Source organism: Octopus sinensis, linkage group LG9, assembly GCF_006345805.1.
Source record: "Octopus sinensis linkage group LG9, ASM634580v1, whole genome shotgun sequence".
Classification (NCBI taxonomy): Eukaryota; Metazoa; Mollusca; class Cephalopoda; order Octopoda; family Octopodidae; genus Octopus; species Octopus sinensis.
Genome location: NC_043005.1, coordinates 28892443 through 28907463, shown reverse-complemented (window position 1 = coordinate 28907463; position 15021 = coordinate 28892443). Strand labels below are relative to the sequence as shown.

The 15021-nt window shown below is 35.8% G+C and overlaps 2 protein-coding genes across 5 annotated transcripts in view; both read left to right on the top strand.

The window, feature by feature from the left end:
* The window catches only part of LOC115215889 (phosphatidylinositol-glycan biosynthesis class W protein), a 31284-nt gene extending 28928 nt beyond the window's left edge, over positions 1 to 2356 (top strand). For all 3 annotated transcript variants that reach the window (XM_036505858.1, XM_036505857.1, XM_029785238.2), the window contains one exon: positions 2078 to 2356. In XM_036505858.1, coding sequence (XP_036361751.1) covers positions 2078 to 2334 — 257 coding nt within the window. In that variant the 3' untranslated portion in view covers positions 2335 to 2356. The remainder of the gene's footprint in view (positions 1 to 2077) is intronic.
* Positions 2357 to 8775: 6419 nt separating this feature from the next.
* Positions 8776 to 15021, top strand: part of LOC115215876 — a 24871-nt gene continuing 18625 nt past the window's right edge. For both annotated transcript variants that reach the window (XR_005000621.1, XM_029785220.2), the window contains exon 1: positions 8776 to 9350. The gene's annotated coding sequence lies outside the window, so the exon portion shown is untranslated. The remainder of the gene's footprint in view (positions 9351 to 15021) is intronic.

The following is a 15021-nucleotide window of genomic DNA, read 5'->3' as shown; positions in this document are numbered from 1 at the left end:
ATATATATATATATATATATACTCACACAGTGGAGGCGCAATGGCCCAGTGGTTAGGGCAACGGACTCGCGGTCGTAGGATTGCGGTTTCGATTCCCAGACCGGGCGTTGTGAGTGTTTATTGAGCGAAAACACCTAAAGCTCCACGAGGCTCCGGCAGGGATGGTGGTGATCCCTGCTGTACTCTTTCACCACAACTTTCTCTCACTCTTACTTCCTGTTTCTGTTGTACCTGTATTTCAAAGGGCTGGCCTTGTCACTCTCTGTGTCATGCTGAATATCCCTGAGAACTACGTTAAGGGTACACGTGTCTGTGGAGTGCTCAGCCACTTACACGTTAATTTCACGAGCAGGCTGTTCCGTTGATTCGAATCAACCGGAACCCTCGTCGTCGTAACCGACAGAGTGCTTCCACATATACACACACATATATATTATACATATATATATATAGAGAGAGAACTGGAATAAATGCCGCAAGACATTTTGTTCAATATTCTCATGATTCTGCCAATCTGTTACTCTTTATAATTATAATAATAATAATCCTTTCTACTCTAGGCACAAGGCCTGGAATTTGTGAAGAGGGGGATGGTCGATTACATCGACCCCACTACTTGACTGGTTCTTAGTTTATCGACCCTGAAAGAACGAAAGGCAAAGTCAAGCTCGGCAGAATTTTAGCTCAGAACATCAAATAGGAACATTATGTTCCTATTTATCATTTGTTCTATGTGAAAGGAAGTAACTCAAATAGAGTTTTAAAAAAAATTATAGCTGTGGTGGCAGCAGCAAGGTTAGTGACGATAATGGTGAATGGAAATAGAGAGGGGGCAGAGAAGCAGTAAAATATATATATATATATATAGAAAGAGAGAGAGAATAAAAGAAGAAATAGTAAGGGAGGGGGAAAAGTGGCAGAAATAACGGACCAGGGATGAGAGAGAGAGAGAGAGAAAACATACAAGAAAGTCAGCGAGAGAAAAAAAGAGAATAAAAATAAGAGATGATATTAGTAAACTTTGGTGGTGTTGGTTGGATGCCCTTCCTAGATGCCATGCAGTAGACCTGAGCCCTCACCTGTTTCCAAGCAAAGTAATGCTTTCTTATTGCTAAATATGTTTTTCATGGAAGACTGGAAATGAATAGCACTGCATGTATGATGGTGATGCTCGTTTACTACCATAATGTAATGTCTAGATTAGAGGTTCTCAACCTTTTTTTTACTAGTGGACCCATTCCAATTTTACTCTACTGGACCCTAAAACAGCCATTTGAAATTAAACAAAACAAAACATCTTTATTCTTAAATATTAGGTATTGTACAAAAAAGTTGTTAAAATGTTTTGTACATTGTGGAAGTATATATTTCTTTATTACCCACAAGGGGCTAAACATAGAAGGAACAAACAAGAGCAGACAAAGGTATTAAGTTGATTACATCGACCCCAGTGCGTAACTGGTACTTAATTTATCGACCCCGAAAGGATGAAAGGCAAAGTCGACCTCGGCGGAATTTGAACGGAAGTATAACCAACTTTATTGCACAATTTTTAACAACAAAATCTTGTGCCCTCCCTCAACCCGGGTCATATGGACCCCAGTTGAGAACCACTAATTTCGACAATGGCACACACACACACTCACACACACACACACACTCAACTTAGCATGAAGCATCTGTGTGGTTTTCTGGATCCTGTCAAATCATTTAACTTATGAAAACAAACATTAGACGATGAAGATACAATGTGCTTCTTTCAGTTTTGGTCTACCAAATCTACTCACAGTTGTTTGGTCAGCCTTTGGGCTACAATAGAAAGCATTACTTATAGAAGACACTTGCCCAAGGTGCCACCCAGAGAACTGAGCCCAAGACCACATAATTGGGAAGTAATCTTCATAGCCACTCCACCATGCCTTTGCCTATCACCACTTTTCTAAATTTGAAATTGTGAAAACTTTATTATATGATCACTTTCAAGAAATATCATTAGAAACCATTATTTATTAAAAAATTAGACATGTTATATCTCTTTCACAATTGCTTATTATTATTTTTGCTGTTTCTTTATTAGGTCATAAGAAAAGTAAATCTCCTAATACAGACACTGCTTTTACAGTCTCCAAACTTTGTATCCTCGATGCTATCAACTACAATGGTTTACTATTTTTCCTCATCTGTAACCTCTTAACTGGAGCTGTCAATTATGCAGTCAAAACTCTCTATACCCAAACTATGCAAGCAATAATGATCCTTGTTGTATATATGTTTCTTTCCTGCACACCAATCGTCATTTTGCGGTACTTTAATATAGCATTGAAATTTTGGTAATAAATTTCACAATCTTGACTTACATCTTCATTGATATTTTATTTCTTGTTTTTTGTTTATGTATCATCATCATTGCCATCACAACATCTATTTCTCTAGAGCGAATTCGTTGAGGAAGATTTTCTACATTCAGATACCCCTTGTTATCAACCAATGCTCACCTGTTTTCAAGTGATGTAATATTTTCCTAAGGCTGGACATGTTTTCAGTGACGATTGGAAATGAACAACACTACTTCTATGATGGTGATGATTCTTTTATAACAATCATACAATATCAAGACAAGGCCACACACACACACACACATGCATGTATATATGAAAAGCTGTTTTCTGTTTATCCACTCACAAGACTTTGGTTAGCCCAGGGCTTATAGTAGAAGACATACTGAACCAAGAACCTCATGATTGGGAAGCAAACTTCTTGAGCGCTCAACCATGCCTGAACCAAGCCCATCAGGAAAATCTCCCAACCTTTTTTCATGTGAATGGTAGGCACTTCTCGTCTAGTAGTTATGGCAACAGAGGTTCTATGGTAGACATTATTGAAAGAACTGAGAACAAACTATTTCCACTTTGGCTGAACCCCACCATTGAATTTCTCAAGTTCCATTTGGAGAGGATGATAAGGGTAGAAAGGGAAGGGTTGCCCCAATGGATTTACTAAAAAGTGGGTCAGAGTGTTGTGAATAGTTCCAGATAATTGACTTCACCTTGTGCCAGTAGATCAGAGAATATAACTGGAAGGGAGCAGCTACTCTTTGTAGTTAAAGTAATCCTTTGGGCCTTTAATTAACTCCAAGTGATTCTTGCTCCCTGTTCCATAATTGGGGATCTTTTCCTTGTTGATGTTGTTGTTACCTTCTTAATAATGCTCCAGTGTTTTGTTTTGTCCTTATGCTACCATCAATGTCTTGGACACTTTTTAGCCACTAAGGAAAGGATTGTTACCTCTGCCTTAGCAAAGACGGAGGTATTGTTTTCAGTCATGATTGTTTGTTTGCTTGTCCATGGACAAGACATCTCAAGAACTGCTGGATGGATTGAATAAAACTTTCAAGGATGTTTGGCCTCGTGGCTAGCACAAACTGATTAGATTTTAGAATCGATCCAGTATCGGACAAGGATTTGGATTATTTTTCCTATTTTTTTTACTTACCAGTCAGGTTCATTTTTAGTATTCTCCTTTGTGAGAGCATTTGAGTTAATTTCAGATATTGTCATTTTAAAAATCATCTCTGGCAAATTTTTGAGAGGACGTTGGTGCTGCCTTGGCAGAATGCTCTTGTTGTTGTTGTTATTATTATTATTATTATTATTATTATTATTATTATTATTATTATTATTATTATTAACATTGCCTTTGCACAGCTTCTAATGCTGGAGATATACTACAGTGTCAGCTGTTCACTACCAGTGAACTAAGGTAACACCTCTTATTTTTCAAGCACCTTCTGGAGTATTTGAGCAGTTCCAAGCAGTGCTGTTTTTTGCAAGCACTGCTTAACTTCCCAAGCTAACCTGTCATATCTCTCGACTTTTCTTTCTTCCTTATTGCATACCTTGAGGTCAGCTGGGTATGTTATATCTATGATCCAGCATAGTTTGCTTTCTTTCTCAATTAAGACTAAGTCTGGCTTCTGTTATTATTATTACTATTATTATCATCATCATCATCATCATCATCATTATTATTATTATTATTATTAAAGAATAGTTTGTACACCAGACAACATACTTAGCAGCATTGCATTCATCTCTATGTTCTGAGTTCAAATCCCACTGAAGTTGACTTTGACTTTCATTCTTTGTGGCTAGTGAAATAAGTACAAATTGAGCACAGGGATTGATGCAATCGACTAGCACCCTCCAATAAAAAGCTCCAAGCCTTCTGCCTAAAAGCAGAAAGTTTCTCCTTTGGTCAAGCCCTCATTGACATTTTAAAGTTCTCCTTGGAAAGGAAAGTGAGGATGAAGAGAGAAGTGTTACTTTCTGGTGAATTTGAGGAAAGACAGGTGACTGTGGCAAACATGGTTGTAGTGAATGCATCTGTACATTGAAGAGCAGGAAAGAGCTCATACCTTTGGTGAACAGGATAATCCTGGATCTGTGGGGTTCCTTGATTGGCTCTAGTTGGAGTTTTTCCTGCATCAGGAGGACTCCCTCATTCATGTTATCTCGTACTTTGTATATCATGTCTACTTCTATTGCATTCCACTGTCTTTTCCATTTCTTCTTCTTCATCCTCTATGTAAATCCACACCTTTCCTGATTGGTTGCCACTTTTCAATTTCTTCAATTTTATTCTAATTCATTTCATATTTGGTTTATTGATGTAGTTTTGTATGATAATTATTGACATGAAATTCATTTTCACCATAAATAAATAAAAAGTGAATAGCTCTTAAAGTTACCAAATTTACCAGACTTCCATAGTAATAAGCCAAGCTGTTACCCAGCTGCTTACCTGATCTATTGCTGTCCTGTTCAACCATATGGTCATTTTTCACTTATTAAATACTTAAAACTCATGAGATAGTTGTGAGATGTGCTAAAAATAACAGCTAAATAGGCCTTAAATCATGCACCAAAATTTTTATTTGGTTTTTGTATAATCGTATGAATTCCCATGTGTAGAATACAAATTTGCAAAAATTTTCTGAAAATTATAAAAAATAAAAAAGTTATGAAAAGTTATAAGGCATACGTAAAGCAGAATTCCACCAATTTTTTTACAGTTTGATATTAAAACACATGCTATCATTGCAATGTTGACAACACATGCAGTGATGCACAAAATGACAGCTTCCAAATCCTGTTTTCTGACTGAGTAAAAATGATCAAACTTTAAAACTCCATAACATTTAAAAAAAAAATTTTCTGGAATAGGTGAATTTGGCCTTGAGATTCAGCATGGAAAAATACACCAATACTCCAAATTTGAAAATTTTAGAAAGTGCAGTCAAGCAAAAAAGATCCTAAATCCTTGTGATATCCCCTCATCTATGCCCTTGTGGATAATAAAAGAAATTATTATTATTATTATTATTATTATTATTATTAAAGGCAGTGACCTGGCAGAAACATTAGCATGCTGGATGAAATGCGTAGTGGTATTTTGCCTGCCACTACGTTCTGAGTTCAAATTCTGCTGAGGTCGACTTTGCCTTTCATCCATTCAGGGTCAATAAATTAAGTATCAGTTGCATATTGGAGTCAATGTAATTGACTTATCCCCTCCCCTGAAATTGCTGGCCTTGTGCCAAAATTTGAAGCCATTATTTGTGTTTGTTGGAAGCATTATAAAACTTTCCAAGAATTTTTGGATTATTTACAAGTTTTACAGAATGATAATTGTTTCTTTTTGGATTATCTTACGAACAATAGATGTTGGAATGTTGGCATATCACTACCTTGGTATGTGAGGTAGACAGAAGATTTGTTTAAACATTTAAAATTTTTATGAAATTTTATTGTGCTTAGAATAATTTTTCAACGTGGCTGCCTCTACTTGTGAAACAGTGAAGATTAGTAATAAGAAAGGGAGCAACAATGAATCTGTTTAAAGGCAAAAAAAAGTCTTTTTCCTCTTCAACAGATAAAAAAAAATTGGGAAATAAAAAGTAGAAAATCTGCCTTGAACAAATTCTGTCTGATCTCATCCAAACATGGTAAGGGGAATATTAAAATGATGATGATCATCATCATGGTGATGATGATGTTCTTTTGTTGTTGTTGTTGTTGTGGTGGTGGTGATGGTGGTGGCAGTGGCAGCAGAGGCAATGGCAGCAGATGCAGCAGTGGCAGTGATGAGAATAAAGAAGAAAACAGGAAGACTAACAATACAAACCCTTTAACTACACATAATTACAATTTAATATCTGAAATGCAAATTTAAACAACAACAACACTGACAAGTATATACACTTGTTCACTCCTTTAATGCTAACTCACTTGAAACCATTCCTGATTCTATGTATGATATAAATTCTTTGCTTTAAAATGATCTGAATTAAAAACCTTCCATCAGAATTTCATGTTAATCTATGTTCCAAACATCAGTTTAACAATGGTAAAATTAATTTGATAAATTCTTTATTATTTTCGGAGATGTACTTGCATAGCAAGTGACCTGAGCTGAGATCGTGTGCTGGAATAAAAACAATTGTTTATTATTTTCAAAATTAATTAAAGCAAAGACTGTATTTTAACAGAAATATGGTAACAAAATGGTTTAACAAAGAGAATAATGGAAAATGAAATATTTGAATTAAGAAACAGGGAAGGTATTTCCAGTCTTTTCTTTTGCAAGAGCTGCCAACAATCTTTAGATATGAATTAGCTGGTGGAGAAAAAGTTTTCATGCATCAATACCTAAGACCCTTGTTAAACATCAAGAAAAACAAAAATATATTACGTCTATGTATTTATTTTGTAAGATTGCTCATATGAAATTGTATGTTGAAACAGATATTGTTATAATTGGGGGACTGAACTAAACAGAACGGAAAGAGACATGTGGGAAGGAGATTCACTGAAGAGGTCACAGGGATGTGTGACAAAAGGACACTGAAATAAGAATATTAATAAAAGTGGAGTGAAGAATGAGTTCTATATTTAAGAGACAAGGAATTATTTACATTTGACGGATATTTGTCCTCATCTTGTTTGTTAACACAACGTTTTGGTTGATGTACTCTCCAGCCTTCATCAGGTGTCTTGGGGGAATTTTGAACCTGAGTTTTCATTCCTAAGGTATTTTTCCGATGGTATTATTATTATTCAGGTCACTGTCTGGAATCAAACTCAGAATCTTGGGATTCGTAGCCCGCGCTCTTAATTGGCAAAAAATATGACAATCAATAATTGGTAAAAAATACACAATTATTGATTGCATTTTACACCTGAAGAAACATAAAGGTGTCTGTTAAAAAACATTGGTAACAACATTAACCTTTGGTTACCTTCAGGATACAATATGGGTAGATAGCCAGCACTGGCATGACTTCTGGTAATAAGTAATCAATTGGGGTCTTTTCAGACATACAAGATTTTAAGATCCTTTAAAACCATGAAATAATTCTGAAGTAGTTGTTTCCTGAAATGAGTCCTGGCAGAAAAGTTTTATGGCTGGTTATTCAAGGGAGAAAACACATGTGGTAGTAATGGTTATTTAAAGATTTCTTATATCCAGAAGAAATGAAAATTTAAAAGAAATAAAAACAGCAATAGCAACAACAGAGGCAGCTGGCTCTAAGGTTATACCAAATCCTAGGACCAGCAGACTTTGTTGTTCCAGAAACATTGAAGGAATTTGCCTCTTCCTTGATTCTAGGAGATGACTAGGAGACAGAAGGTTCCCCTCTGCAGCAATAACCAGCAGTACCACCCCATCATCGTCTTGTGAAAAAGATGAAGAGGGGATGGAAAGCACAGGTAGAGCAGGTAAGGTCAAGAAAAGGAGAAAAGAACAAGAACCTGGAAATAAATACTCTCCAAGATAAAGCAAGCAAAAAGTAGATGAGACCCAGCACTCTCATATTGAAATGAAGAATGCAGTTCTTCACCCAACAAAGAACTGGCAAAAAGCTAGAAACATTTACATGACAATTTCAGACCAAATTTAATGCAGATTGATGAGGAAAGCGATTCCAGTTTTGTGAAGACTTGAAGATATAGAAATAACAAAAATTTTTAAGCAAACTTAATGGAAATTATATGTAAACCATTACCAGAATGAGGGTCTTTCCACAGCACCAGACTTACACAATAGTTCCATCTCTTCAAGAGGTTAGTAAAATAATATCACCTACATACAGTGCTATAGACGTCTACTACGCCGACGACCGCTCGGTTCAAAGTCTCTCGTGACCACAAATGGCCTGAACTCTTTGCATGAACACCACCATGTACATACATGTCCCCCTACATGGCCTTGCTTTTTGCTTTTTGAGCCAAAAAATTAACTTAACTTAAATTATCATTATTCTTAGAGGTAAGCTCCTTCTTCTAAGTTATGTCCATGACCTGGTTTTCAATCCCTGTTGCCGTCTTTTTCTCTCCATTTCTCTACTTTTCCCATTTCTTTTCATTTCTTGAACATTAAACATTAAATTGTGCTACAGTTCTACAGTAGTTGTTGTAGTGGTGGTGATGGTGGTGGTGGTGGTGTGGTGGTGGTGGTGGTGCAGGTGGTGTAGGTGGCTCAGTAATATTTGTCCTTTACCTCCATCCCAATCAACCACTAAACTGACCAATTATTAACAGTTAAATAACTTGTAGTGTATTAATTATCTAACTCCATGTAACCCACACCATTACTCACACACTCTCTCTCTCTCTCTTCATACATCCTAAATCAGACTATTCACCAATCCTAGTTCAAACACACCAGTTGATACACACACACACACACTCATACATATATGAGAGAGTAATATATATTTGTAGACCAGTATGTATGTGTGTGTGCATGCATGTGTATTTGTGTGTGAATGTGTGTGTGTGTGTATGTGGGTGTGTTGTAGGATCTCTGCACTGTTCCCTCAGCACCGATTCCACACTCATTGGCTTCCACCAACTCCAGTATCCAGTATGTAACTACATCTGACAGCATGAATAGAACTGTTTGTAGAATAGGAATGAAGGGTGTGTATGAGTGAGTGTATATATATACACACACACACACACATATATATATTCATATATATATGTGTGTATGTATGCATATATATAAATGCATGCGTGTGTCTCTTAGAGTGTATAAGTACAAGTGCTTGCATGTAAGTATTTCAAAAATGTATATATAAACTGCAGAGCAAAACAAGTCACTTCCCACTCTCTAGAGTACCATAGCTGACAGATGCATCACACACACACACACGTATAGACATCTCTCATTGACACGCACACATACACACACACACACACATGTAAACTTCTTAATCTATGACTCTTTCACCCCTATACCATGTCTTAAAACATCTTGATTATGAGGGACTTTAGCAACAAAACAAGGTAAATATTTACCATTTTTATTTGTTTTCCATCATTTATATTCATTTTTTTCTTAATTTCATTGAGTTGTCAGATAAATTTATTGGGTTTTCTTTTCTCTTTTTTCCATTGTTCTTAATTCTTTCCTTTGTCACTTGAATCAATGTGAAAAATATTTTTATTATAGTTTTAAAAAATGTTTTTTGTAGTTCTATATTTCCTCTACCACTTTTGTTAATCATTTTTGAAATTTGACTATAGAGTGCCACGTAAAAAAAAATTTATCTGAGAACTCAATATTTCAACTCAGCATTTCAACCGTTTTACAAAAAAAAAAAAAAAAAAAAAGCAACAGATACCTGGCTCCAAGGGTGGATGTTTATTAAACATCTACAGACTTATTGATTCCTGTTCTGTTCATAGGGCTATTTCTCTGTTATGTCTTCAGTGGTTCTTAGAATGATTGCTATCACATTTTATTGAACATTAATGAGGAAATCATTCATAAATTGATAACATAAATAATACTAAATCTCTGAACGAGGTGTACCTCACATAAATAATACTGAAAATTACTAATTTTAAATCTCACAATGAGAGATATTCAGCAACAGTACTTTGTAGTAAAGATTGTTTGCCAACATGGCAGTCCTGGTTTAGGACAAATGTTGCTGTAATTTAACCCCAGGAGACAATGTCTCCAGCTGGCTATACGACACGATCTGTGTTGTTATATTTTCAAACAAGGGAATCTAGTACCCCCATTCAGTTCAAAACAATATCTATGTATCGCGATTTCTGAGTTATTTGAGCTGAGTGGGGGTGCTAGATTCTCTTGTTTGAAAATATAACGACACAGATTGTGTCATATAGCCAACTGGAGACAATGTCTCCTGGGGCTAAATTACAGCAACATTAGTCCTAAACCAGGACTGCCATGTTATGTTGGCAAACAATCTTTACTATAAATAATACTGTTAAATTTCAGATTTCTCTAATATTTATAACCACTGAAACAATAACCTAATTAAGATCACAACAGAGCCTGTACATAGTGGCTTGACTAGCTAGAAATAATACTCACATCTCCCTCAAACCACACAAGACTCCCTCAAACTCAGTTAGGAATGGCACACAAAACACCCTTAAATTGCTTTAAAAGAAAGATCACATTGGATAATGCTATATGGAAAAATAAAAAAGGTGAGATGGTCATGTTTGAAACTGTTTTTTTTTATAATAGATCTGCATGTTTGGGAACAATGTGGAGCTTAGCAACAACATAGCAATGTCCCAGACTCCTGTTCTAATAAAAAAAATACTAGCAACAGTGTCATGTAAATATTATGAATATAAAAATTTTTTTTTAGTGAATCTCTTTTTGTTCATTTCTATAATTTCGATTTTCCATATGCATCTTATTTAACTGTCTTTAGGTTTTCTAAATTTTTTTGTGTGCTCTTAGGAGTTTATTGCTCCAACCCATCTGCTACATATAAAGTCTACATCCTCTGTTAATGTCACCATTGCATATTTTATGTATCTATAGTTTGCATCAAGTATATCACATGGAATTTTCTACTTACTCCTTTTCTATATATCAAGCAAGGCCAATTCTTTAATGGAAGTAGAATCATGATGTTTTCCTAATTACTAAAACTTTGGTCTTTGCTAAGTTAACTCTAAGGATCTTTGATTCCAAGCTTTTCTTCCACACTTGGAATTTATTTTCTAATTTTACATCAGATTATAAGAATGAGGTCATCAGCATATAGCAGTTCCCATGAATAGCCAGACTTACGCTCTTTTGTTCTGGCCTGGAGGACTATGATGAATAAGTGGAGTTAACTGAGAACCAAATCCTTATGATTTATTACCTGCATATTAAACTTGTCACTGATCTTGCTGCTTACTCTTGCTTTATTGATAATATCCCTGTACATGGCAGGTGTAGCTCACACAAGTCATTCATCTTCTCCCAGCTTCCTCAGCAACCATCAGATTCAGAGACACCCTTCGGTCATGAATGACCTTGGGACTGCACCTAGAAAGTTACTCTCCCAGGCACAAGTCCAGGCAAGGTTGTTTGTGGAAGGCCAACATTTGCACATGCATACCGGCCTCCCCTATCTACAAGGGAAAGGCAAAGGGGCCAATACAGCTTGGCATCAGTGATGTCACAACTCATTTCTACAGCTGAGTGAACCGGAGCAACGTGAAATAAAATGTCTTGCTCAAGAACACAACACACAGCCTGGTCCAGGATTCGAACTCACAACCTCACAATCGTAAGTTCAATGCTCTAACCACTGAACCATTCACCTTCACAACCATCAGATTACAGAACTGGGAACTCTGTCAAAACCTTTCTTCAGGCTGATGAATGCTAAGTGCAATGGTTTATTTTTCACTAAATACTTCTCCTTCAGTTCTCTCACCATGAAGATGGTATCAGTAGTACTTCTTCCAGGCATAAAACCAAACTGTATCTCATCCAGGTTAATTCTCTTCCTAATTGGTTGAATTCTTCCTGCAACTTTCAGGATCTGATCCAGCAATGTGATACCCTTCTGTAATTACTTCTTTCTAAAGTATCTCCTTTACCCTTGTAACAGATGACTGTGATTACAGCTATGACAGCTATTATGTATGACATCTTCCTGTACAACATGATCCACTATACAAGGAACAAGGCCACATCCTATGCTGTCAGATATATTACACATTTCAGAGATAATTCTTGATGGTCCTGGGGCTTTCCCTGCATTCATATCCTCAAATGTTACATACATACATACATGATCATCATTGTCGCTTAACGTCCGCTTTCCATGCTGGCATGGGTTGGATGGTTTGACTGAGGACTAGCGAGCCAGAAGGCTTCACCAAGCTCCATTCTGATCTGGCAAAGCTTCTACTGGTGGATGCCCTTCCTAATGCCAACCACTCTGAGAGTGTAGTGGGTGCTTCTATGTGCCACCAACATGAAGACCAATCAGGTAGTACTGGCAATGACCACGCTCAAAGGTGTTTTTTACGTGCCACCTGCATTGTAGTCAGTCTGGCGGCACTGGCAATGACCATGCTTGAATGTTGTTTTTCACATGCCACTGGCTCATGTGCTGGTATGGCAATACTGGCAATGATCAGGCTTGGATGGTGCTTTTAACATTGCACTGGCACAAGTACCAGTCAGGCAGTACTGTCATATATATATATATACACACACATACATATATATATATATATATAATATATATATATATATATATATATATATACACACACATACATATATATATATATAGAGAGAGAGAGAGAAAGAGGTTGGGGAGTGATAGGACAAATATCCTTAGCCTTACATATAGCCATTTCTCTGTCCTGAATGATTTAAATATACATATTTATACGAACATACATATATATGTATGTATGTACATACATATGTGTGTGTGAGTGTGTATAAGCACACACAGACACACAGATATAACATACATTCACACATACTGTACATGCATACATACATCTACATACATATATACATATGAACATAGTTGTATACATATACACATATAAATATATGCATGCATGCACACACACACACACACACACACACACACACATGCACACACACCTTGTCAACATTGTATTATCAGAAAATAAGTAGAAAAACAGATTAAGAACAACACAGAATAATGAGTTTTTCTTCTATCAAATGAGAGTTTACCAAAGTCTTTAACTCGCTACTCTTCTACTTATAATTAACAGGTATTTGCACACAATTAGAGCAATCATTACCCGTGTAATTACATACTTATAGATGTTTAAAATACTTGTATTGAACAACACTGTTTCACTTAGATCCTCCTCTTTTGTATATTGTATTGTATATATTTATATATATATATATATATCATCATATATGTGTATTAGTATTTCCTTCATTGATGGACCCTACCTTCTCACACCAACATTCAGCCAAAAGGATTCATTCTGATTCTATCAGGACATCTATTTTTATACGTGTATGTCCACAGCTAGTGAAATGAGAGGAACTATAAACTTTGTCAAGTTGACATTGTGGGGAAAACGGTACACAGTTCAAGTTATTATTTCTGTGGTTAATGTTATGCCATAATTTGTCCAGTTTAAAAGGGAGGCTGTTCTGATATGTAATAATGTAGTGTTGGGAAACATGTACAGTGAATGTGGAGAACTATACGTGGTGTGTGTAAGATAAATGATGGAAGAGCTTTGTATAGTGTGTGTGATGTGTGATGTTGAATTTTAAAAAATGTCTAAATGTGATTAGAGAAGAACAAGTTCAATTAGGTCTGCTGAATTTGGAATGAATGTTGCTGGGAATGTGTGTGTGAGAGAGAGAGAAAGAAAGAGAAAGCAACACACACACGCACACACACACAAATAAAAAGGAATATAGGAATATTGTTTCATTAATAAATAGAACAAAACAAAATAACAAAAAAGCAAGTAAAACTTGTTACAATGATGGGTGGAGCTGATCTGAAATAAATTGGACCAGCTGGGACATGCTCCATTTTGATGAGATAATTATATAATAGAGTTTTATAATTAGTTGACACATTGCTAATAATAAGACTTGTTAATTAGTTAAGAAAATAATTGTTACATGTCATACTAATTCTGCTTGAGAACTGTATTAAGGATACACAAAACTCCAGGCTTTGTGTCTTTAGTAGAGCAGACAAAAATAATTACATTTTATTTTCTCAAATGTCTTTCAGTATATTACCACCACCAGAATTATATAAAGCCCTGTCTAAATAGCTCTACAAATGAAACTATAATGCACATGGTTTTCTCAAAAATTATTTTTCAAAAATATGATAATGAACTTATTGTATGCACTGCACAGGTGCACTCTAAATTGGCAGAAAAGTGTAAAAGAAGAGACAGAAAACAGTTTATTTTTTTCTACTCTAGGCACAAGGCCTCAAATTTCTTGGAGAGGGGGTGGGCAGTCGATTAGATCGACCCCAGTACACCACAGGTACTTAATTTATTGATCCCAAAAGGACAAAAGACAAAGTTGCCCTCGGCAAAATTTGAATTCAGAACGTAAAGACAGACAAAATACCGCTAAGCATTTTGCCTGGTGTGCTAACATTTCTGCCAGCTCACCACCTTCAAAATATTCTTTTCTACTCTAGGCACAAGGCCTGAAATTGGGGGGGGGGATCAATCAAGGTATGCAACTGGTACTTAATTTATCAACCCCGAAAGGATGGAAGGCAAAGTCAATCTCGGCAGAATTTAAAATCAGAACGTAAAGACATGAAATACTGCTAAGTATTTCACCCGGTGTGCTAACTTTTCTGCCAGCTCACAGCCTTAGAAAACAGTTTATTAAGTAAATTAAAGAAAGACAGCAATGAAAGCCAAAAGTACATGCACAATACACATGATAAAACACAAAAAAGACAGAAAAGTGAACAATAAAAGAGCCATAAAGAGGAAAGAATGCAGGGCATGTTAGGAATTTTGAGAAGCACAGAATTGTTGAAAGATGCATTTGTGTCCTGACAGCTAACAACTGATGTTGAGAGTTTGTTCTACACTTTGACAATTTTGAACATGTTTCCAAAACTCATGGGTGCTCTGCTGTTTTTTGAGTATATAAATCTAATTTTTGTAATTTAAAATCACTTAG